Here is a 20,785-nt window from a genome sequence, read left to right as displayed (position 1 = left end):
TTTAGGATTATTTCATTATTACTTTAGAATAGTTTTCTAGAGGTAGAATATTGGTTTAAATCATGAATATTTGTAATGATTTTGATATAGAATGATACACTACATTGCTGGCAAAGAATGAATAAAGAATAAGACAAAAAAAACATTTTGGAAAATGAGTCTATTATTTAAACTTGTCTCTTTTATCTTCCATAACCATATGATAGAAATTTTTGCTGTATTTATTGATCATTTTGGATTTTCTGTGTGGATTATCTATTCATATTGCTTACACGCTTATTTTTAGGCACTTCATATTTCATTACCAATTTATATGACTGCTTACATTTAGAAAATTATTACCTTTTAGCATGTTTTCAAGTATTTCTCCAGTATCTTTCCATTTTAAATTTGATATTTTTAATCAAACAAAATTTTTAAACGTATGTTTTCAAAGGTGTCTATGACTTCTTTTGTAATTGTTAAATTTCACTTCAAATTTTACATCTTTCAACGTTATAAACTTGATAAATATTCAATTCTATATTTTTTAAAAATGTTACACCATCATTCGGTTTCTTTTATTTGTCTCTAACTATTTTGGTGAAAACTGAATTCGGTTGCTTCATGTTCATCTATCAGAGGACGGTGTTTGTTTTCACTTTTTTAATAAATTTACTTATTTATTTATGGCTGCATTGGGTCTTTGTTGTTGTGTGCGGGCTTTCTCTAGTTGCAGCGAGCAGGGGCTACTCTTCGTTGTGGTGCGCAGGCTTCTCATTGTGGTGGCTTCTCTTGTTGCGGAGCACGGGCTCTAGGCATGCAGGCTTCAGTAGTTGTGGCGCACAGGCTTAGTTGCTCCACGGCATGTGGGATCTTCCCGGATCGGGCCTCAAACCCGTGTCCCCTGTATTGGCAGGCAAATTCTTAAACACTGAGCCACCAGGTAAGTCCTGTTTTCACTTCTAAGTTCTTTTCCCTTTAGAATTCTTGACTTCCTAAGAGTAAAAAGAAAAAAAATTAAAGAAGAAATGACTCATTCTGAAATGTTATAATTATTATTTCCCTTATCTTTTATTTAAAAAAACCTTTTATTTGAGTAACTGGAAGAAAGTTCTAGAATGTCCTTATTTTCTGATAAATGCTTAAAAATTTGCTTCTTTTCTTACTGCTTAGTCAGAAGGAATCTTAGGCAAATTGACAAAACAGCCCTAAATAATCAAAAGTAGATGTAATATGGAAATAGAAACTTAAACTTGAAAAATAAACAAAAAGAAATTAAGTACAAACATACCTCATTTTACTGTAGTTTGCAGGTATTGTGTCCTTTATAAATTGAAGGTTTGTGGCAACCTTGTGTTGACCAAATCTACTGATGCCATTTTTCCAACAGCATTTAATTTTCTCACTTTGTGTCTCTGTGTCATATTTTGGAAATTCTCAAAATATTTTTAATTTTCTCATTATTATTATATTTTTATGTGACCTGTGATGAGTGATCTTGGATATTACTGTTGTAAGGTTTTTTGTTTTGTATTATTTAATTAATGTGTATACTTTTTTAAAGATATAGTGCTATTGCACATGTAGTAGACTATAGTATAGTGTAAACATAGCTTTTACATGCACTAGGAAACCAAAAAATCTTTGGACTCACTTTATTGTGATATTTGCTTTATTGTAGTGGTCTAGAACTGAACCCACAATATCTCTGAAGTATGCTTGCAATTCTAGCTTTTACGAAATGATGTAAAATTTATAAGTACAAATTTGAAGTAAATGCATAATAAATTGATTTCATTTTAGTAAATTACTCTGCTCTCCATGTTTGTATTAGTTTAGTACCTTAAGAAGTCAGTTATTTACCTGATGACTCGTGGCTTAACAAAGTTGAGAGGGAGGTTTTAGGAACACCCTGGCCATTTTTTCTTGCTGGGATAAATGTATACCAGGAGTGGAAATGGAAATGGGTAGAATAAGTATACCGATTCTGAAGCCCAAATTAAATAATATTTTCCTAGTTTGGTACATTAACTTGAAGCTATATCAGAGGGCAAAGAAAAAAACATCCTAGCACTGGTAGTTTTTCTAATCTAGGTAAAGTGACTAATTAGTTTTCACATTCAATACGCTCACTTATCCTAAGGAAAACTCTTAGTTTAAATAGACCCCACTATGGAAGATTTTAGATCCTGGAATTATCTTGATCCTTTACACTCTAAATCACAATTCATAGATGAATTGACTTTGGAGGATTTTTGTAAAGACACAAAAATCCTCATGCATTTGAAACCTGCTATTTCTTTCTTTCTTTCTTTTTTTTAAAAAAACATCTGAATTGGAGTATAACTGCTTTACAATGGTGTGTTAGTTTCTGCTTTATAACATAGTGAATCAGCTATACATTTACGTATATCACCATATCTCCTCCCTTTTGAGTCTCCCTCCCACCCTCCCTATCGCACCCCTTTAGGGGAATCCAACCTAGTCCTATGGTTTCCTTTACCTTACTCAAGTTGATAAATCTATCTCCTACCCATACGTTTCTTTTGAACTCCCAAGTCACACATCCCTCTAACTACCCTCCGTTATTCTGGGTGACTGACATAGCTCCTTCAACTCAACCTGTCCAAGATTTAACTTATCCTTATCCCCTTCACCCAACCTGATGAAGAGTCAGTCTGTTTCTTCTTCTTTATCTCCTATTCTGCTAGAGGCTACAAGACCCACCTCGTTCAAGCTAGAAATATGGAAAACCCCCTTGACTTTTCTCTCACATACCTCATACCTCAACAGTCCCCAAGTAGCCCATCCACTGCTACCACCTAAACAAAGCCACTTTTATATTTTCACTTGTACTACCTCCTAACTCATTGCTTTGATAGAAATTGCTGGGAAAAAACCCACCTTGGGGTTTATGACCTTTTAAGCAACCCCCATCCACACATACAACCACTGAATACTGTTTTCTTGAAATGTTATTTCATGATTTTATAAGACGGTGGATAAAGTGTTCAAATCCTACAATCACTAGCTATAAAAGCTACTAACAAAGTTTGACTGAAAGAGAGCAGCTTGAAGGTGGGCACCATTCATGGCTTTGGAATGTGTGAGCGTGTTGACTGACATGGTAGACATGTGCTAGAGGATGGTGAATTGTTCTTGCCCTGGTGTTCCAGACCCTGAACTCCTGGCCAGTCTAACCTTTTAATGTCCAATCACCTTCAAATCAATCAGCTCTCCAACACACACACAAAGCCTCAGAAGATTCTGTTGTACATCTTAAAAATGTTTTCCACCAGACAAAGGACCCAATTTTCTGGTTATTAAGAGAATGCCCACCCACTCAACTCTGCCCTGTAGCTGTACCCTCACCGCATACTGAACTCAGCCTGCGTCTTTTTTTTTGTTGAACTCAGCCTGCATCTTAATCCCCTTTTTGACTAAACTGTGTCTCCTTTTATTCCTTCTGTGTATTGTGAGGTAGCGTTATTTGCTTGTATTTCCCTCATATTCTGTAAATCAAAGTGTCTATAAAAGATAGACATTCTGAGAGACAAAATCTGCTTTAGTATCCTCTGGAGCTAGAACATTAGTCTTGGCAGACTGACATTCTGGTTTTTCTACACCCAGTACTTTACCTGTTCTCCATATAGCAGCCAGAGTGATCTTTCTGAAAAACAAACACAAGCTCATATCATACCCCTACTTATTGGCTCTCCTTTCCCTTAAGATAAAGTTCCATATTAATTTCTCATTTATGCCATACTTCCAGGTCTTCTAAAATATTTTTTTGTTATACCTAGAATGTTCTTCCATCTTTCTCTCTTTTATCTTTTTTTGCGGTACGCGGGCCTCTCACTGTTGTGGCCTCTCCCGTTGCGGAGCACAGGCTCCGGACGCGCAGGCTCAGCAGCCATGGCTCACGGGCCCAGCCGCTCCGCGGCATGTGGGATCTTTCCGGACCGGGGCACGAACCCGCGTCCCCTGCATCGGCAGGCGGACTCTCAACCACTGCACCACCAGGGAAGCCCTCTTTTATTTTTTAAGCCAAGGTTCATGCACTCAATAAATCTCAACTTTGCTATAACTTCCTCAGAAATACCTGCTCTGCCTCTCATAATACATCATACTTCTTAGGCCCACTCACCTTATAATTATGAATTCAATGTCTGTACTGATTTTACTCTATTTGAGAGCTGAGACAGTGTTTGGTGTTTCAACTCTGTGTCCCTAAATGAAATAGAAAACGATGCCTCTTTTGGATATTGAATCCCTATAATCTCTCAAAACAAAGAGGCAGGACTACATTATCTTTCTAGCTAAAAATTATGGTTTTATGAGTCAGAAATTAGAACATTAGTCGCTCAGCCTGGGAAGTACAGTGAAATGACTACAGATACATGGTATTAGAATGATGATTAACCAAAAATCCAAATTTATCAAACAGCCACATCTCCTGCTTCCTAGACAGTGAGAGTTTATTTCCTGAGGATGAGGCGCCAGGAGCCCTGGAGAGGTAGAGGCCATGTTGGCCTCAGATCTCCTTCCCAGGGCCATTGTGCTGCTCCCCACAGAGACCCCCATCAGGGTTTGGTGTTCGGCTGCTGGTAGTACACTGACCTTTCCTCCTGACATGTGTTACAATAGATCCAGCCTCTTTTCCTGGGGGGACTTGAGTAACAACAAGGGTCTGAAAGGACTTCTCATTTATTTGTGTTTTACAACCTTTAAAAACCAATTGCTCACCAATCCAACAGATGTGCTCAGGGCTAGAGTGACCTTCCTTCAAGATTCCACGTTGATTATTCTAAGGATTCCCTCAACTTAAATTTAAAATATTAAAACTTTAAAAATGAGCATGCCTTCTAAAGCTATTGAATCCTAAAATTAAATGTCTGCAGTTATTCTTAGAAGTGTGAGGTTGGGTTTGGGAGTGGGAGTGCATGAGGTATGGTCTGGGCAGGACACACATGGCTCTGTCCAGACATTAACTGAGCTGACTTTCATAAAGATACAGCAGAGTTTAATAAGGATTGAGGAGAGTTTAATAAATATGTTGAGAACCAATGAGGCGGCAAAGGGCTCATGCAATAGCTCAGCACCTAAGCTTTCAGCATCTCTAGGGCTGCAGGAGAGGGGCCACCGTACATATGCTGGGTCTTGGGGGAGGAATGTAGTCTCTTCCAAACCATGGCCTATGGAGAATAAATATTCAGAACAGGGCTTCCCTGGTGGCGCAGTGGTTGAGAGTCCGCCTGCCGATGCAGGGGACGCGGGTTCGTGCCCCGGTCCGGGAAGATCCCACATGCCGCGGAGCAGCCGCTTAGCCTGCGCGTCCGGAGCACCTGTGTTCCGCAACGGGAGAGGCCACAACAGTGAGAGGCCGGCGTACCGCAAAAAAAAAAAAAAAAAAAATTCAGAACATTTTTTCTTCTAATCTTTGGTCCCTTTAGTTTCCTACAAGAGCCTCACTTTGGCTAAACCCAACAAGAGACCAGAGGACCACAGACCATGGATGAATCTGGAGGTCTACCTTCAAGGGCACAAAAAGCAGAGTGGAGAGGAGCAGAGAGCAGATCCGAAGCAGCACCTGGAGAGTGTTCAGCAGAGGCGGGTACCTGGGTTTGTAAACTGTGAGATCAGATCTGTCCTGAGAGCAGTCAAAACTCAGGCTTCCCAGGGGGTCATATAGGACTGAGGCAAAATGAAAGAAACAGACTGAGAGCACGAAGGCCAAGAAGTGGGCTGGGGAAGCCTAGAAAGGGAACCAGATGTCAAAGCTGGGGACCAGCAAGAATGACTGAAGGACAAGGGGTTGGAGGAAGACCCGAGGGAAGGGCTCATTACTCCAGGATGGGTCTCAACATTGCCAGGCTTCTGTCTCATAGTCTTTTTATTTTTTATTTTATTTATTTATTTTTATTGGGGTACAGTTGCTTTACAATGTTGTGCTAGGTCCTGCTGCACAGTGAAGTGAACCAGCCATACGTACACGCATATCCCCTCATTTTTGGATTTCCTTCCTATTTAAGTCACCACAGAGCACCGAGTAGATGTCCCCGTGCTATACAGCAGGTCCTCATTAGTTATCTATTTTATACCTAGTGGTGTATATATGTCAATCCCAATCTCCCAATTCATCCCACCCCCATCTGTACCATTTTTCTAGATTCCACATATATGTGTTAATATACAATATTTGCTTTTCTTTTTCTGACTTACTTCACTCTGTTTGACAGTCTCTAGGTCCATCCACGTCTCTACATATGACCCGATTTCATTCCTTTTTATGGCCGAGTAATATTTCATTGTATATACGTATCACATCTTCAATCAATTTGATACACCATATTAACAAATTGAAGAATAAAAACCATATGATCATCTCAAGAGATGCAGAAAAAGCTTTTGACAAAATTCAACACCCACTTATGATAAAAAACGCTCCAGAAAGTGGGCGTAGAGGGAGCCTACCTCAACATAATAAAGGCCATATACGACAAACCCAGAGCAAACATCATTCTCAATGGTGAAAAACTGAAAGCATTTCCTCTAAGATCAGGAACAAGACAAGGATGTCCACTTTTGCCACTCTTATTCAACATAGTTTTGGAAGTCCTAGCCAAGGCAATCATAGTCTTTTTTATTTATTTTTTATTTATTTTTTGCGGTACGCGGGCCTCTCACTGTTGTGGCCTCTCCTGTTGCGGAGCACAGGCCCTGGACGCGCAGGCTCAGCGGCCATGGCTCACAGGCCCAGCTGCTCCGTGGCATGTGGGATCCTCCCGGACCGGGGCACGAACCCACGTCCCCCGCATCGGCAGGCGGACCCCCAACCACTGCGCCACCAGGGAAGCCCAATCATAGTCTTTTTAAAGTTAATGTTGATACTAAGTAGGATAAAGGGCCCTGTGCAGTCTTCTCCTAGTCAAAGCATGATCATACAAACTCAAGATCATTCTTAGAGTAATAGCAACTACAAATATTCACAGGCCACATAGCATCACGTGCAAAAACTTTAGCTCTAAAATGTTTTCTCGAACTCAACTTCTATTTTATTCCTCCAGTCCACAGAAAATGTATTCTTAGTCATTTCTGGGTAAACACAGTAATTTTAAGATTTAACATTCTGTCAGTTCAGGATTTGCTCTCTCCCTCTTTTCCCTCACGGTAGCATCTAAGTTTGTGAGCATGTGTACATAACAGCATGAAATTCCAGGAGGCCTCCTCTGGGTCCTTGGGGGATGCTCTGTGCCTTGCTGTTGTCCACTGAGATGTGCAGTCCCCTCTGGTCTCTGGGTATGGTCTGGCCCTTGGTTAAAGATTGGTAGGCCCTTTTAACTTTTTACCACCTGGAAGGGACTTAGGGTCTTCCCAAGCAGGGAGTGGCAGACTTTCTTTGTCATACAGGTCTATCTGCTTCCTCTACCATTGCGGAGTGTTTCTCCATTGTTTGCTGTGGCAATCAGATGAGAAAAGAAGCCAAGTTAGCCTCTACTACTTAGTCCCCAAGCTTAATAAGGCAGGGCTCTGTCATGCACCCCTTCACTCCTACCATAAACCTACTACTACCGACAAGGGGCAGAAGTTTGCCTCTCCAGCTCTAATCATTTCTTCTCCTCCCCATCTCAGAGGTTCTTTCCTCGTCTGGGGAGAATAGGTATTGTGGTGCAGACACTGTGCGAACTCACTCAGTAAATATTCTTGCCAAATCTTTCATTCTAACATATAGACTTCAGAGTTCTTAAAGTCAAGAGCCAGGGGTTAGACATCATTGCTTCCCATTTCCTCCACTGGTAACACCCCCACTCTTTGTGGACTCGTATATTCTGATCTCTAAGTCGAGGTGGGGGTCACTGAGTTAAAGGCTGGTTACATGGAATGTGTGTATGGTAGAAGGAGGGGCATATGTATGGTCATGACATTGTGAAGTAGATGAAATTTGTTCTTAAATCTTTAATACATTTATTTATTTTATGATACGTTACAGGTGTACAGCATTATAATTCAACTACTGGGTACACTACAAAGTGATCACCAGCACAGGTCTAGTTACCATCTTTTACCATACAGTTGACCCCCTTCACCCGTTTCACCTACCCTCCCAACCCCCTTACCCTCTGGCAACTACTAACCGGATCTTTGGATCTATGAGTCTGTTTTTGTGTTATTTTGTTTATTAGTTTCATTTTTTTTTAATTCTACATATGAGTGAAATCATACAGTGTTTGTCTTTCTCCATCTGACTTATTTCAGTTAGCATGGTATCTTCAAGTTTCATCCATGTTGTCACAAATGAATTTCATTTCAAAAAAAGATTTCATTCTTTTGTATGGCTGAATAGTATTCCACTGTGTATGTATATATTACATCTTCTTTATTCATTCATCCATCTATGGACACTTAGGTTGTTTCCATATCTTGGCTATTATGAACAATGCTACAATGAAGGGGTGCTTTAGATATATGTATACATTATGTATATTACACATATGTATATACATACATGGATATTATACATAGTATATACTAAAAGTATATGTGTGTATATATATATATATATACACATAAATATATATACACACATATATATTTCCTAATACAAGTTATTGAAAACTAAAGACTTAAGAATATTAAGGTAAACATGACTTCTTAAATATCTTCCCAAATGGGAAGCTCTAGACCAGATGTCTACAGCTTTTCTGTGACCCTTCTTTTCTGTGAAGGACCAAATAGTGAACATTTTAGGTTTTGCAGGCTCTACAGTTCTCTGTCACAAGTACTCAGCTTGGCCATTGTAGCACAAAAGCAGCCATAGACAATACGTATGTGGTAAGCATTTTCATGGTCCAATAAAACTTCATTTATGAGCCCTGAAATTTTACATTTCATATAACTTTCAAACAAAGTATTTTCCTTCTATTAACATTTTTCAGCCTTTTAAAAATGTAAACATCCTTCCTAGCTTGAGTGACAAAACTCAGAGAGTTGAGCCAGATGCGGCTCACAGCCAGTGGTTTGCAGAACTCTCATGTAGACCCTCAGGATGACCCTGGCAAACAGTGGACAGGTCTCAGGGCTGAGTGTGAGTTTGGCTGAGTTAGGCAGGCAAAGCTGTCACCTCAAGACACAGAAGAGCACAGCTTTAGCTTATCATCTTTAATAAGGACCCTCTATTAGCTCTTTTCACTAAGGAAAAAAGGGTGACTCTGGCTTTCTGCCTATTTTCTGAGCCTGAAAACCCCTTCCATCTGATTTTCCTTACATTCAGTATGTTTTAGTTTAGAATGCCAGTTTTCTGTCTCTGCCTTTGGTCCAGTTGGTGAAAAAAGGAGATGCCAATGTTTTTATGAGGGTTTTTTTTTTCCTTATCTGACCTTTTATCATCAGTAATGGTGATAACAACAGTTACAGAAAACCACCAGTCTTTAACGGAAAGAAAACTTAATCAAGATCAGAAGACCTAGGTTTCATCCCCTATTTGTAACTACCACCTGAAAATTACTTAAACTCTCTGGACATCAGTTTACTTACTTGTAAAAGAAGGGTCTTGGAGATCTGTTCTAGTTGTATGAACAACTGGTTCTTCTTTTTATAAATATCATTTTAATGAGAAGCCTTAAGGTAGGAAATAAGTTCTGCTAGAGATGTGGGAACATTATGGAAAGATATGCCAAAGTAGGGGAAAAAGCAGATTTAAACAGTAAATTCACATTTGTATTTTTGTATTTACTGAGTTTTATAGTAACAAAGTATTCAGAATAAACTCAGCTATAGTAGTTTTTAACATGTTTCTTTCTCTGGAAGATTCCATAATTTAGCTGGATAAAGAGCCTCTGGTTTACATCCATTTCCTTGAAAGAAAAGAGAAGAAACACATTTTTAAAAAAATTTCTGAATTAAGGCTTTTCAACCTGAAGATGGTGCTATGATCCCATTTTGAAATTCAGTTTTGATTTCTAATTTAAATTCATAGGAAAAAACACAGTTCTTTGATTTAGTTTATTTTTATTCAGAGGTAATAAGTTTTAATTATTTCTCTTTATTTTTGTGTTTTATTATTGTAATGGGAGAAACTGTCTTCACCATTGGAAAACCTACTGTAGTCACTCTGTGTGAATGCTAAGTACTTGCTTAGACCAAATAATAATCAACTTCATGTCTTTTTTTCTTTTAGATTTTTCTGCTTACCTTCAGCAGTGGGTTCCCTGTGACTCTCAATCAACTTATTTTGCTGTTGCTGTTCTCAGATAAAATTGCTTCACTGGGAATTAGGTGATGAAGAGCTAAGGATAAAAAAAATTCCATATGAGAATGATTTCAACCTCTAGTTTGTAATTATCAGGTAAAAAAAGATTTCCTGGAATTAAGCCACAGGAACTCTGGCTTAAGTCAGAGCTGTCAGCTGGGAAACAAATTTCCAGACGTTTTGAAATTTAATTCACTGAATTTTTCTTGTAACTGGATTAGAAAATATGATTAAGCAAAGCAGGATATTCTTTTACTGGATCAGTCTGACTTTGAATGAAGGAAATAGATACTGAAATCTTAAAGCAGAAGAAAGAAAGGGGGCTTTAGAGCTGTTACCCCTTGAGGGACTTACAAAGAAAAATATAAAAGAATACACACCCTGGCCATTTTTTTTTAAACAAAAGGGAGAGTGACATTTTATTTTGTTGTCCATGAAATTGTTCAGGTAGCTGCATTTTTACCTTAAACTCTGATGCTAGGCTACTTTGAATTAAAAACCCACAAATAGAAATTAAGTGTTTATCAAAGTACTCCATAAATGCTTGCCAACTAGTTCTTTGTAATCACCTGTCAAGTGACTGTGCTGGAAATATTAAAAGCTGGTATGCATGTGGTGTGTGTTCAGGGATATATATAATTCCACACAGTGCAAGACTTTAAAAAACTGATGAATATAATGTTCAAAAAGAAAGAAAAAAATGAACTTTTGGGACTATCCAGTACGATAATTTTTTTTTTTTGGATAATTTGAGGTCATGTATGTGAAAATGCATTAGGAATTATGACATTTTTATGCTAATGTGAAACAGCAGTACTGCTACTATTCTAAGCAACAGTGTGTATATTACAGTATCTTAGAGGCTTTTTGAAAATTTATCCAGGGACTTGTTTCAATATAAAGAAAAAGTAGTAATAGAAAGAATAAGGAAAATTGTTTCTGGATGCTTTTAAAATTAGGATAGATCTCAAGAAAGATTAAGTCAGGATCTACATGAATAGTATAAAAATACAAAGGCTTTAGGGCAATCGGTGCCTTATAATAAAGGAGAATTATGCTTGTAAGCATATGAGCCTAAGTATTTGTTGCTTTCTGCATCTGTTCCTGCACCTAAAATTCTTATTTTCTGAAGGAATTCCAGTGACCTTGGCCATAACACTAATCAGTCTTTTATTTCATTGCTACTCATTAGAGATGAAAATATTTCACATTAAGCTTGGTACCGTTTTTTTGTTTAAAGAAAAGTAAATTTCCTCTTTATAGCTTACATCTTGAAGTTACTCACTATAAATTTATATAAATCAGGCATAATGACAATTTAATAAGAACTTCAATCCTATTCATCCCATGAGAATACTACTGTGACGTCCTTCAGAGAGCTTTGTGATTGCTCAGTCCTACGCCTAAGCCCTATAAAATGATGGGCTTTGAAATGCTGGTCAGGGTAGAGTGAAAAGCAGTTGCTGGCAATAGTAGCCAACCCTCAGCCAGCACCAAGTTCTGGTTCAGCTCTAAGGGCACGAGCACCTGGTGGAGACTTTGTCGGCCTCAAGGGGCTTCAGCACCTGAGACAGCTCTAATATTCTCCTTGGAACAGAAAGCTCCCTAGGAAAACTACTGAACAAGGTAAGTGAAAACTTTATCTTTCTTCTTTTTTTTCTCCCCCTGCCTCTGGAACTTTTCTCAGGATCTATTGAGTTTTTCTTTCTCTTGAAAAAGAATTTTACAGTGTTCCTCCTTTACAACAACAAAAATACAGGTTTGTAAGTCACCTGGTAAGTATAGAAATGCCTCAACTTCCCACATATGAATGGGTTTTCTGAATTCTTTAGTTGGAAAATGCTTTACCTTCCTTTTTCTTTTACTCAGTGCCCCTTTAAAAATAATGTGTTAAAGTAGGGTTTTGGTTTTTTTTTTTTTTTGGCTTGTATATAAATTTTTGACTGAAGGTTCAGTGGATACATTTGTTTTGGAAGTTTCAACTTGTTTTTTAGTGCTGTTCTTTCTATTTCATATGTTAGTTATGTGAACTTAAAAAGCATTTATTTTCCTCTTTAAATTTAAATGCTGTGAGTTTTACAGACAGCACAAGAAACAGACATCAAACTCCTAAATTTCTATTTAGAAGCTATTTAGAAATGAAATGTGTAAGTGTATTAGATGTAAAAATATACAGGCTTTGTATTTAATATATTTTTCCTTTTATGGCAAAAATTATTTCAGTGGTAATATGTGGTTCAATGATTTTTTGTATTAATTTTCACTACTAATTGAGTTAGTTTGTTCAAAACCAAACTCTTTATGGAGATTAAGCTCCATGTTAATTGTAACATCTACAATTAAAAGAGGAAAAATGTATATACAAAATAATTTTATAAGGGTATGTACATACATATATACATACATTATTAAATAGATGACACTCCAGTTTTATATTAATCAGATACTAAAAACTTAGAGTAAAAGAAGAAACTTTAGTTTCTTGAAGTTGTTTCCTTAGTTAGAAAAAATACTAGACATGGATGTTACAACTCTGTTATAAGGAAATTGTCCCTATAGTTGCTTCCAGTACTGTAAGAGTATTGCATTCAATATATGCTTGTGCCTAGTGAGAGACAGGCAGCAGTTGAAAAAGATCCTAATTTTTATTCAAACACCATTCACACACACAAAAACCTTTTTGATTTAAAAAGTAATCATATTGCAGTTTAACTCTTTCTGTATGATGAAAATTACTTTTTCTAAACTCTGCAAGAGCCTTAAGACATTACTGCTAGACACTCAGAATGACCTTACTGGAACATCTGTGGTTGGACAAGCCGATGTGCTTCTCTCCCCTTTGAGTTGCAGAGAGATGGAAGCGAGAAGCAAACCCCAGCTACTCCTGGTCCTGATATTTTTCAGCGTGCTTTTCTCACAGACCCTGGCATGGCCTCTTTTTGGAGCACCTTCTGCTCTAAGGTAGGTTCTCTTTCAATTCAGACAGTTGAACATTCCTTCTCCATGGAAATAGGAATTTCCTATATGTTATTTTGGACAGCTCAATTTAAAACATTAAGTATTAGTTATTTAAATCTGTTGGTTGACATGTTAAGCAAGTTTTTTTCAACTTCAGGTCCACATGATTATTCTGAGTCTTGGAATTCACTCTCAGGGCCAGAGAAACAGTGTCAATGACTAGTTTTATGGGTAAGGTGGATCACATTTCCAAGCAAGGCAGAAGGAAGGTTTGATTTTCCTTTCATTCGAAGCCAGTTTTAGATGAGTAATGAGCTATTCCCCATTGTCATCTCTGTTCAGTTCAGTTTCTGTTGGAAAAATAGGTGTCTAGTTGCCTACCTCATTTTAGTTCATTTTTTTTATCATAATGTAATTTTATTTCATGTTCATAGAGAATGACAATCTTTTATGGGATTATGTACTTTATATGTTCCCTTCCCATTATCATCAAGAATAAGCAATTGGTGATTAAGAGGACTGATTTGGAAAAATGAACTGATCCCAGGAAGTAAAATCTGGATTTACTCCTTCATACTTTTATTAAAGTGAAAATTTGCAGCATAATTATACTTTCTATTAGTTCATCAACTAATTCAAAATTGGGTTTAGTTCATTTTTAAGATCAGTCGGCAAATAATCATAAGATGAGTAGTTGATTAGTGGAATATGCATAAAATCATGTTGGACAGATTAGGCAGAATCAATTTGTCAATATTAAGAATTGTGGGGTAATTGATCTACTGAGACATCCTCCCCCAATGAATGAATTTTAAGGGACTTGGTTTTTTATCGTAATTCCTTAGTTTTACTGCTCTCTATATTGTGTTTCATATTTCAAGTTCATACAGTATAATAACTCACCTTTAAAGCTTTATCTGAAATAAATTTATGCTAAGGAAGGAGACAGTAAATGGAAACTACATTAGTTTCCTTCCAGTTTACAGGGACTACTATATCTAAGCACAAATAATCACTTCTTTGCTTATTTTCTTATTCCTAATTCTTTGTTCAAGGTAGGCTTATGCTCGATAGAGTAAATAATCTCTTAGCTGTTAGTGGTTCTCTGTGAAGTCTGTTTAAAGCCAGATCATACATTGCTTTGATAATTAAATAGAATGAGTCTATCTGAATGGTTATATCACAAGAGATGAATAATCTCAAGAATGCCGAAGTTCGCATTGATTGCTAGGCTTCATGCTCAGAGAGGGCTGCTTGTTACTGTCTACCAGCTACTGCCTCACCAAAAAATACACAAGTGCCCGGCAGGCAACACACTCCTTAGAAGTTTACCCCAACAGTGAAAATATGCACACACATAATTTTAACAGTGTGCTGGTGTTCAAAATTTGCATGCATTCACAAGTATAATCATATTCCATGTTTAGGCATGTCTATGCTTAGTCTCCCAGTAAAGCATTGTATATCCCTTATTAAAATTGTGTTACTATGTAAGAATTGAAACAAAAAAGCTCGACAAAATTCATTGAATTTGAGTAACTATTCAGAGATGGAGAAAGTCTTCGGACTTGGTCAATACATAGAAATACATCACACCAAGGTGAATCTTTGAAACAAAGTTTAGGGACTTAGAGAAGGAAAAATAGTTAGTACTCAGCTCTTGAGAGATGTTGAGACAAGTAATACTGACCATCAACAAATACATGAATTGCTCCCAATTTTCATATTGAATATAAAAAATTTTCCAAAGTTTCTATTTTGCATAAAATCTTTCTACCTGTGAACTTTGCAAAGTGAAGCTATTGCCAAGGAAGTGTACTTTGCTTCATGCTCTGAAAGACTGAACTAAGTAGCTCTTCTGGTACATAAAGCCTGTATGGCATGTATTTTATGGGGTAAACAGAAATTCCACTATTTATACTCTTGGAAACCATAGAAGCCATTAAATCAATTATGCTATCCATATATTGTGAATGGGTGATATATCCTAAGATTTTGAATAACTCATTTCAAATGTTTGTAAAACCATAAGCACTAGCTTCTGAGAAATGAATGTATTATACTTTACAGTATTTTTTCCTAACAGGATGGGTGACAGGATACCTTTTGAAGGAGCAAATGAACCTGATCAAATTTCATTAAAAGCAGACACTGACGTTTTACAAAATGCATTAGCTGAAAATGACACACCTTATTATGATGTATCCAGGTGAGTCCATTTCTATTGTTTTATTTTAGAAAATGCTTTTTTGAAATCTAAACATCTTGTTTTTGTGTCACCATGAAGCTACTCTCACAGCATTGCGCTACGAGTTTCCATGTGTCATGGCTTCATTCAGCCTGATTTGTTGAAGCTCTTGCTGCTGTACATGATTTTCATGCAGAGAGGTTGTAACAGGCCAGGCTGAGCAACTCATCCACTTACATTCTGTTGCATAAATTTTTAACATCAGAAGGTGTGCCAATTCTTGTAAAACTATAGCATTTATAGCATTCAAGAGTTTCACCTCTATGTAAAGAAAAGGTGTCTAATAATAAAAGCTATGCATTTCACAGAACCATTTGTCCAGAGCAGCATTCCAGTGTAGACAGGGTAACTCTATACAAAAGACAAAGCAAAAACTATTTCTCATTGGGATGGAAAATTTGGTTGATATGCTCTGTGATCCCTTCTATCTTAAGGGATTTTGTTTCCAAATATTTTGGCAGAAGAAATAGCAAAAGGCATAAGAGGATTTTTTGCTAAAATCAGGAGAATTTCCCTTTGCATATAGCTTTATTCAGAATAGAAGAAATAAAGCACCATAAATAAATAGAAACTAAATATATTTTCCCACCAGTGTTTCTTAGGAGAGAATTAGTTTTATAGGTTCTACCAGAGAATACTATTTTAATATTGAGATATTGCTTCTAAAAAAGCTAATTTCTTTAATTTTTCAAACTGTAGGGTTGGAAATATAGATAAAAGTCATTAGAATAAGTCAATAGATTATATTGTTTATTGGGTTGTTAGAAAACCTCCTTTTGGATTTAAGTTTACATGAGGAGCTCTCAAATAAGTTGATGTTTCTTTTGTATCTAATGAGCCAAAATGATATTTTAGCAAACTATTTACAAAATAATGACTATTCTTTCTTCCTTGTTTCAGAAATGTCAGACATGCTGATGGAGTTTTCACCAGTGACTATAGTAGACTCTTAAGTCAACTTTCTGCCAAAAAGTACCTTGAGTCCCTTATTGGAAAACGAATTAGGTAAAGAGAGTTTATTATTTTTTAAAAACATGTTATGATTATTAAATTTGACAATGATATTTTCACTGTAAACAACTAATTTTCTTTATTTGAAATGGATAACTCCTGATAATGTTTAATTTAGTTATCAAATAATTTATATTCTTCAATAAAATGTACCAGGCCCATGGATTAAGAAAAGAAGTTTTCCTAGTAATACCATACTCATTGGCTCCAGACACACTTGTTTTTCTTAAATAATAATCATTTATAAATCTGCAAACAAACTGAACTAGACACAGTAAAAAATAAATAAGACATAGTACAAACTGAAGCAAATTTTAAGGTTAACCTTAGTGTTTGTGTTTTACTTCCTGCTCAAAGCAAACATTGGAAGATTCTGTCTTTAAATGGCCAATAACTGAACATGTAGAAGATACTACTCAGAGTGGCATAACTTCATAAAGAAGTATTTATTTTTTAAAGAACTTTTCCTTCCAATGGCAGAACACAACTTCAAGTAGTCCCCATTTTTTTTTTTTTTTGATAAATTATTTGCTCAGTTAGGACAGAATGTGTCTAAAGGCACTCCCAGTAAAGGCCAAAGTATGTTGGATTATTCCTTGCTCCCCTATTCTTAGGCTTAGATGCATTTTTCTTTCAGTCTTTTTGTGATAGAAAATGAGTTGGGTGTTGGAATTCATTTTTATCTGACTCCAAGAAATTCAGACCTTTGGTACCTTTATCATTTCTTGTTAAAATTATTTGGTCTCCTTATTCTCTTGTTTCTTAGCAATAGCATCTCAGAAGACCAGGGACCAATCAAACGCCACTCAGATGCAGTCTTCACTGACAACTATACCCGCCTTCGAAAACAAATGGCTGTGAAGAAATACTTGAACTCAATTCTAAATGGAAAGCGGAGGTAAAGAAACAGAGAGCTTGCTAAAAGGAGAAATTGTAAACGACTTTCAAAATAGAAGCTGCATATGGAGATGTCTCTCTCTCTCTAGCTCTGAAGCAGTAGTTCTCAACCTTGGCTAACATTAGACTACCCTGGAGAATTTAAAAAATACTGATGTCTGAGCCTAACCCGAGACCAAGTGCCAGGAAACTAGTGGTTCTAGGGATGCGGCTCTAGACCCTGGTATTTTTTAAGAGTTCTCCAGTTGTTTCTACCGTGCTTCCAGGGTTAAAAAGGATGACTGTAGAGACATCTAGTCTGAGTCTGGGAACAGGTTTTATCAAAAGTGCTGATTTTTAAAACATGTAAAGGGCAGTCAACTAGCAATTTGGTACCACATGGAATTCCCTTTACCTGCATATATAATATCTGCATTTTACCGAATTAAACCATGAATTATTTTGTCTTCTCAGATTCAGTAAAACCTATGTCTCTCCGTGGTGTGTAAATATCGGAGCACAATATATAGGACATGTGGTACTCTCTCTTTTTATTCCAATTATTTTTGTTTAGATGGTGAGTATGAAGGACAATTCTGTTCGGGTGAAATCAGGCAAGATGACTCTTTGCCCACCAGATTATAATTCTGTAAGAAAACTTTTAGACACTTGAAGATTGAAGAACCATTCATAGGTAATGACTCACCTGAAGGAGAATTGTTTAGCTCTTAGTGCACTTTACAGAGAACCTCGAACAACCTGGGTCACACATCACCTCTCCTTTAGAAGCTTTCTCATCCAAGAGCCTTAACATGCACGATTCTCTCTTTCTGGTCTGCAGCAGTGAGGGAGAATCTCCTAACTTTCTCGAAGTGATAGAAAAATGATGACAAGTTCTTTGGAGCAAAGCTGCTGACAGCTTCCCAGTGGTGAGTATCACTGTGCGTTATTATATTCTAGTAGCAATCATCTAACTATTTAAGTAGGTAAGAGTCACTTGGTGAAAAACATCTTAGAGTTCTCTCAGTGAGACCTCATCTAAGAAGGACGCTTCTATCTGAAGTGGACCCCAGCTTAGTAAACAGCTTGAAACGATTCATGCATTTTCTGATAGCATGAGAGAGAAATCTCACAATGAGTAAACAGTTTGGTATCTCCTAGCTTCCACAGACTCATTCCTATCCTTCTGATGAGATATGAAAAAAAGGAGACTGACTCACACTAATGAGAAAAACTGGCTTTCTCTTTGATAGTCAAGCCATGCTGCTTCTATTAATTTAAGGTCTAGTCCCGTGATTGACTATTAGCGTCTCATTTAATTTAAGTATAAGGAAATACCATAAAATTACAGCGTGGTTCATTATTGTGAAAATACCAAGACAGTCTGGGTCTCACTGTGTTTCTTAAAACATAGTAAACCTCATGCAGCGAAAGTCAAATTTAGCTTATTTCACCTATGAAGTGAGTGTAGGTACAACGACTCTAATAATATTCGCTGTAAAATATTTTTTGAGTAGAGAAAACATGAATAGATTTTATCCTTTGTTAAGTGACAAGATTGTTATCAAAATTGTTTTTATGTGAACATGGATACAAGGCATGTTTCTTTCCTGAGTTACACTACTGTTTACATTAGCTCATAAAATATTTTTATAATCCTTGGTAAGCCTTTAAAGAAATTTTATAGCATCACTATATCAGGTTGTCAAAAATTTCTCTAAAGGACTCCAAATAAATGCTTTTGGTTTTGTGGATCCTATGGTTTCTGTAACACCTGCTCAACTCTGCTACTGTCACATGAGAGATAACCTGTAAGATACACGGTCAGGGGTGTTATATGTGCTTATTCCTCACCATGCACAGACATTTCAGAGAAACAAATTCCTCAAATGCTCAAAAAAGAAAGCGAGTTACATATAGCTTCTCGAAAAAATGTTTATAAAAATAAGGTTTTTCCAATAAATTAAGAAATACAATAGGCGCTACAATATAAAGGAGGATTAATTACTCTGTCTTTTTATGAGTTTCCATCCTCCATTCTTTGCCTTTTTGAATGGGTGATATTGGACAGATTCTTTTAACAGGAAGTTTTGTTGGTCAACCAGTTGTAAAAATTACAAATGGGTAATTATTTATGACTAATTAGAGAACCCCTTCACATTCTGGCTTCCTTTCCAACAATAAGTCCTTTGGAAGATTCCCTCTTGATATCCCCAAATGCTATCCCCTCTCAAGAGCTGCTGATGAGGGGCTAGGAGAAATATTGATCAAATGAGTGGAGAAGTAAATGAAAGTAAGAGGCTGTAAATAAAAATGTTTTCATGCTTGAATCACCATTACTTTCTTTTTCAGAATTCTTGAAGGAAAACGATAAGCAAAGTAATTCTATTTTGAGTTCTACATAAGTAATTCAAGAAAACAACTTCAATATCAAAACCAAATAAGATATGCCGTGTTGTGAATGTTGTGATTTATTTTACTCTGATGTAATAACTGTGATGTTTACATTGTAAATATTATTTGTGAGTTCTAAAATTTGTCTTTAACTCATGAGAATCCTGTGATTTCATATGCTGTGTATCCTTTCTAACAAAAATATATTTAATGATAAGTAAATACTAAGTTACTTCCAATTATATGAGGCTTTTTGGAAGGGTAGTAATAGAGCAAAATTGATGTGTTTATTTATAGGACATACTTAACTATTCAAAAGAGTAGAGCAGATAATCAGCACATCTAAATTGGAATGTTGAGCAGATAGGATGTTGTGTTAAATAAACTTCAGAGTGTCTAAGAGAATACCAAAAACAAAGAGACATTCTTCAAAAAAGATTTTCAGAAAATGTTGTAGGTTTCCGCATTCTTAGGCAGCATCCATTTTGAGTGAGATTTTTACATCTCTCAATTTTGGATCTCTTATTGCCAAAAACTCTCTTCAGATCGAATGTTTCAGTTAAGGAGAATGGCCTCTACTTCTGACACCGGACTTTTCGTTTATGCTTGTGTTAAGTATGTGTAACACGTAAACTGAAAGGAACATTTGTTTTTCAGTGATAAATATTTTTTCCATAATCTCTCAAATAATGCTTAGGTCATATCAGCTTTCTTCAGTGAAAGCACTTTTGGAGAAACAACTATTTTTTCCAAAATGATTGTAAGAAATTAAATATAGAAAATAAAGACCTTTGGTTATCATTGCATACACTTTCTATTGTTTTGATTCTTTTAAACGATGCAGCAGTACTTCATTTTAGCTCTAAGTTTCCAGGAACTAGATAGTTTTTGTGATGTTTGAGGTAGGATTATGTTTGATTTTGGGTGTGTCCTAAACTAACTGTGACTTAAATAAGAGAGAAATTTCTTTCTCATACAAGGCCAGAAGTAAAATGTCAAGGGTTGGTTTGATGGTTCTGTTCCATGAAGTCCTCAGTAATCTAAACCCCTTCCAGCTCACCCCTCAT

At 36.5% G+C, this 20,785-nt stretch overlaps 1 protein-coding gene across 3 annotated transcripts; it reads left to right on the top strand.

Annotated features, from left to right (window-relative positions):
* Positions 1–11,648: 11,648 nt before the first annotated feature.
* Positions 11,649–20,517, top strand: VIP (vasoactive intestinal peptide). 3 transcript variants are annotated; one of them, XM_067702925.1, is made up of 7 exons: positions 11,649–11,857; positions 13,076–13,192; positions 15,276–15,398; positions 16,338–16,442; positions 17,215–17,346; positions 18,169–18,253; positions 19,677–20,517. In XM_067702925.1, the coding sequence occupies exons 2-6, from the start codon at positions 13,086–13,088 to the stop codon at positions 18,209–18,211; spliced, it is 510 nt and encodes a 169-aa protein (XP_067559026.1). In that variant the 5' UTR covers positions 11,649–11,857; positions 13,076–13,085; the 3' UTR covers positions 18,212–18,253; positions 19,677–20,517. The 3 variants fall into 3 exon arrangements, with proteins under 3 accessions (XP_067559026.1, XP_067559025.1, XP_067559024.1); XM_067702924.1 differs by having other exon boundaries at positions 11,651–11,857; positions 13,082–13,192; positions 18,166–18,253; XM_067702923.1 differs by having other exon boundaries at positions 11,651–11,857; positions 18,166–18,253.
* Positions 20,518–20,785: the final 268 nt, after the last annotated feature.

Source organism: Pseudorca crassidens, chromosome 13, assembly GCF_039906515.1.
Source record: "Pseudorca crassidens isolate mPseCra1 chromosome 13, mPseCra1.hap1, whole genome shotgun sequence".
In the NCBI taxonomy this organism is placed as follows: Eukaryota; Metazoa; Chordata; class Mammalia; order Artiodactyla; family Delphinidae; genus Pseudorca; species Pseudorca crassidens.
The sequence above is the reverse complement of the archived record's forward strand: the minus strand, read 5'-3'. Positions and strand labels throughout refer to the sequence as shown.

Coding starts and splice junctions, on each gene's coding strand:
- VIP (XM_067702924.1), top strand. CDS start 13,086: ATGGAAGCGAGAAGCAAACCCCAGCTACTCCTGGTCCTGATATTTTTC. Junction 13,193..15,275: donor GGAGCACCTTCTGCTCTAAG/GTAGGTTCTCTT, acceptor TTTTCCTAACAG/GATGGGTGACAGGATACCTT. Junction 15,399..16,337: donor CCTTATTATGATGTATCCAG/GTGAGTCCATTT, acceptor TCCTTGTTTCAG/AAATGTCAGACATGCTGATG.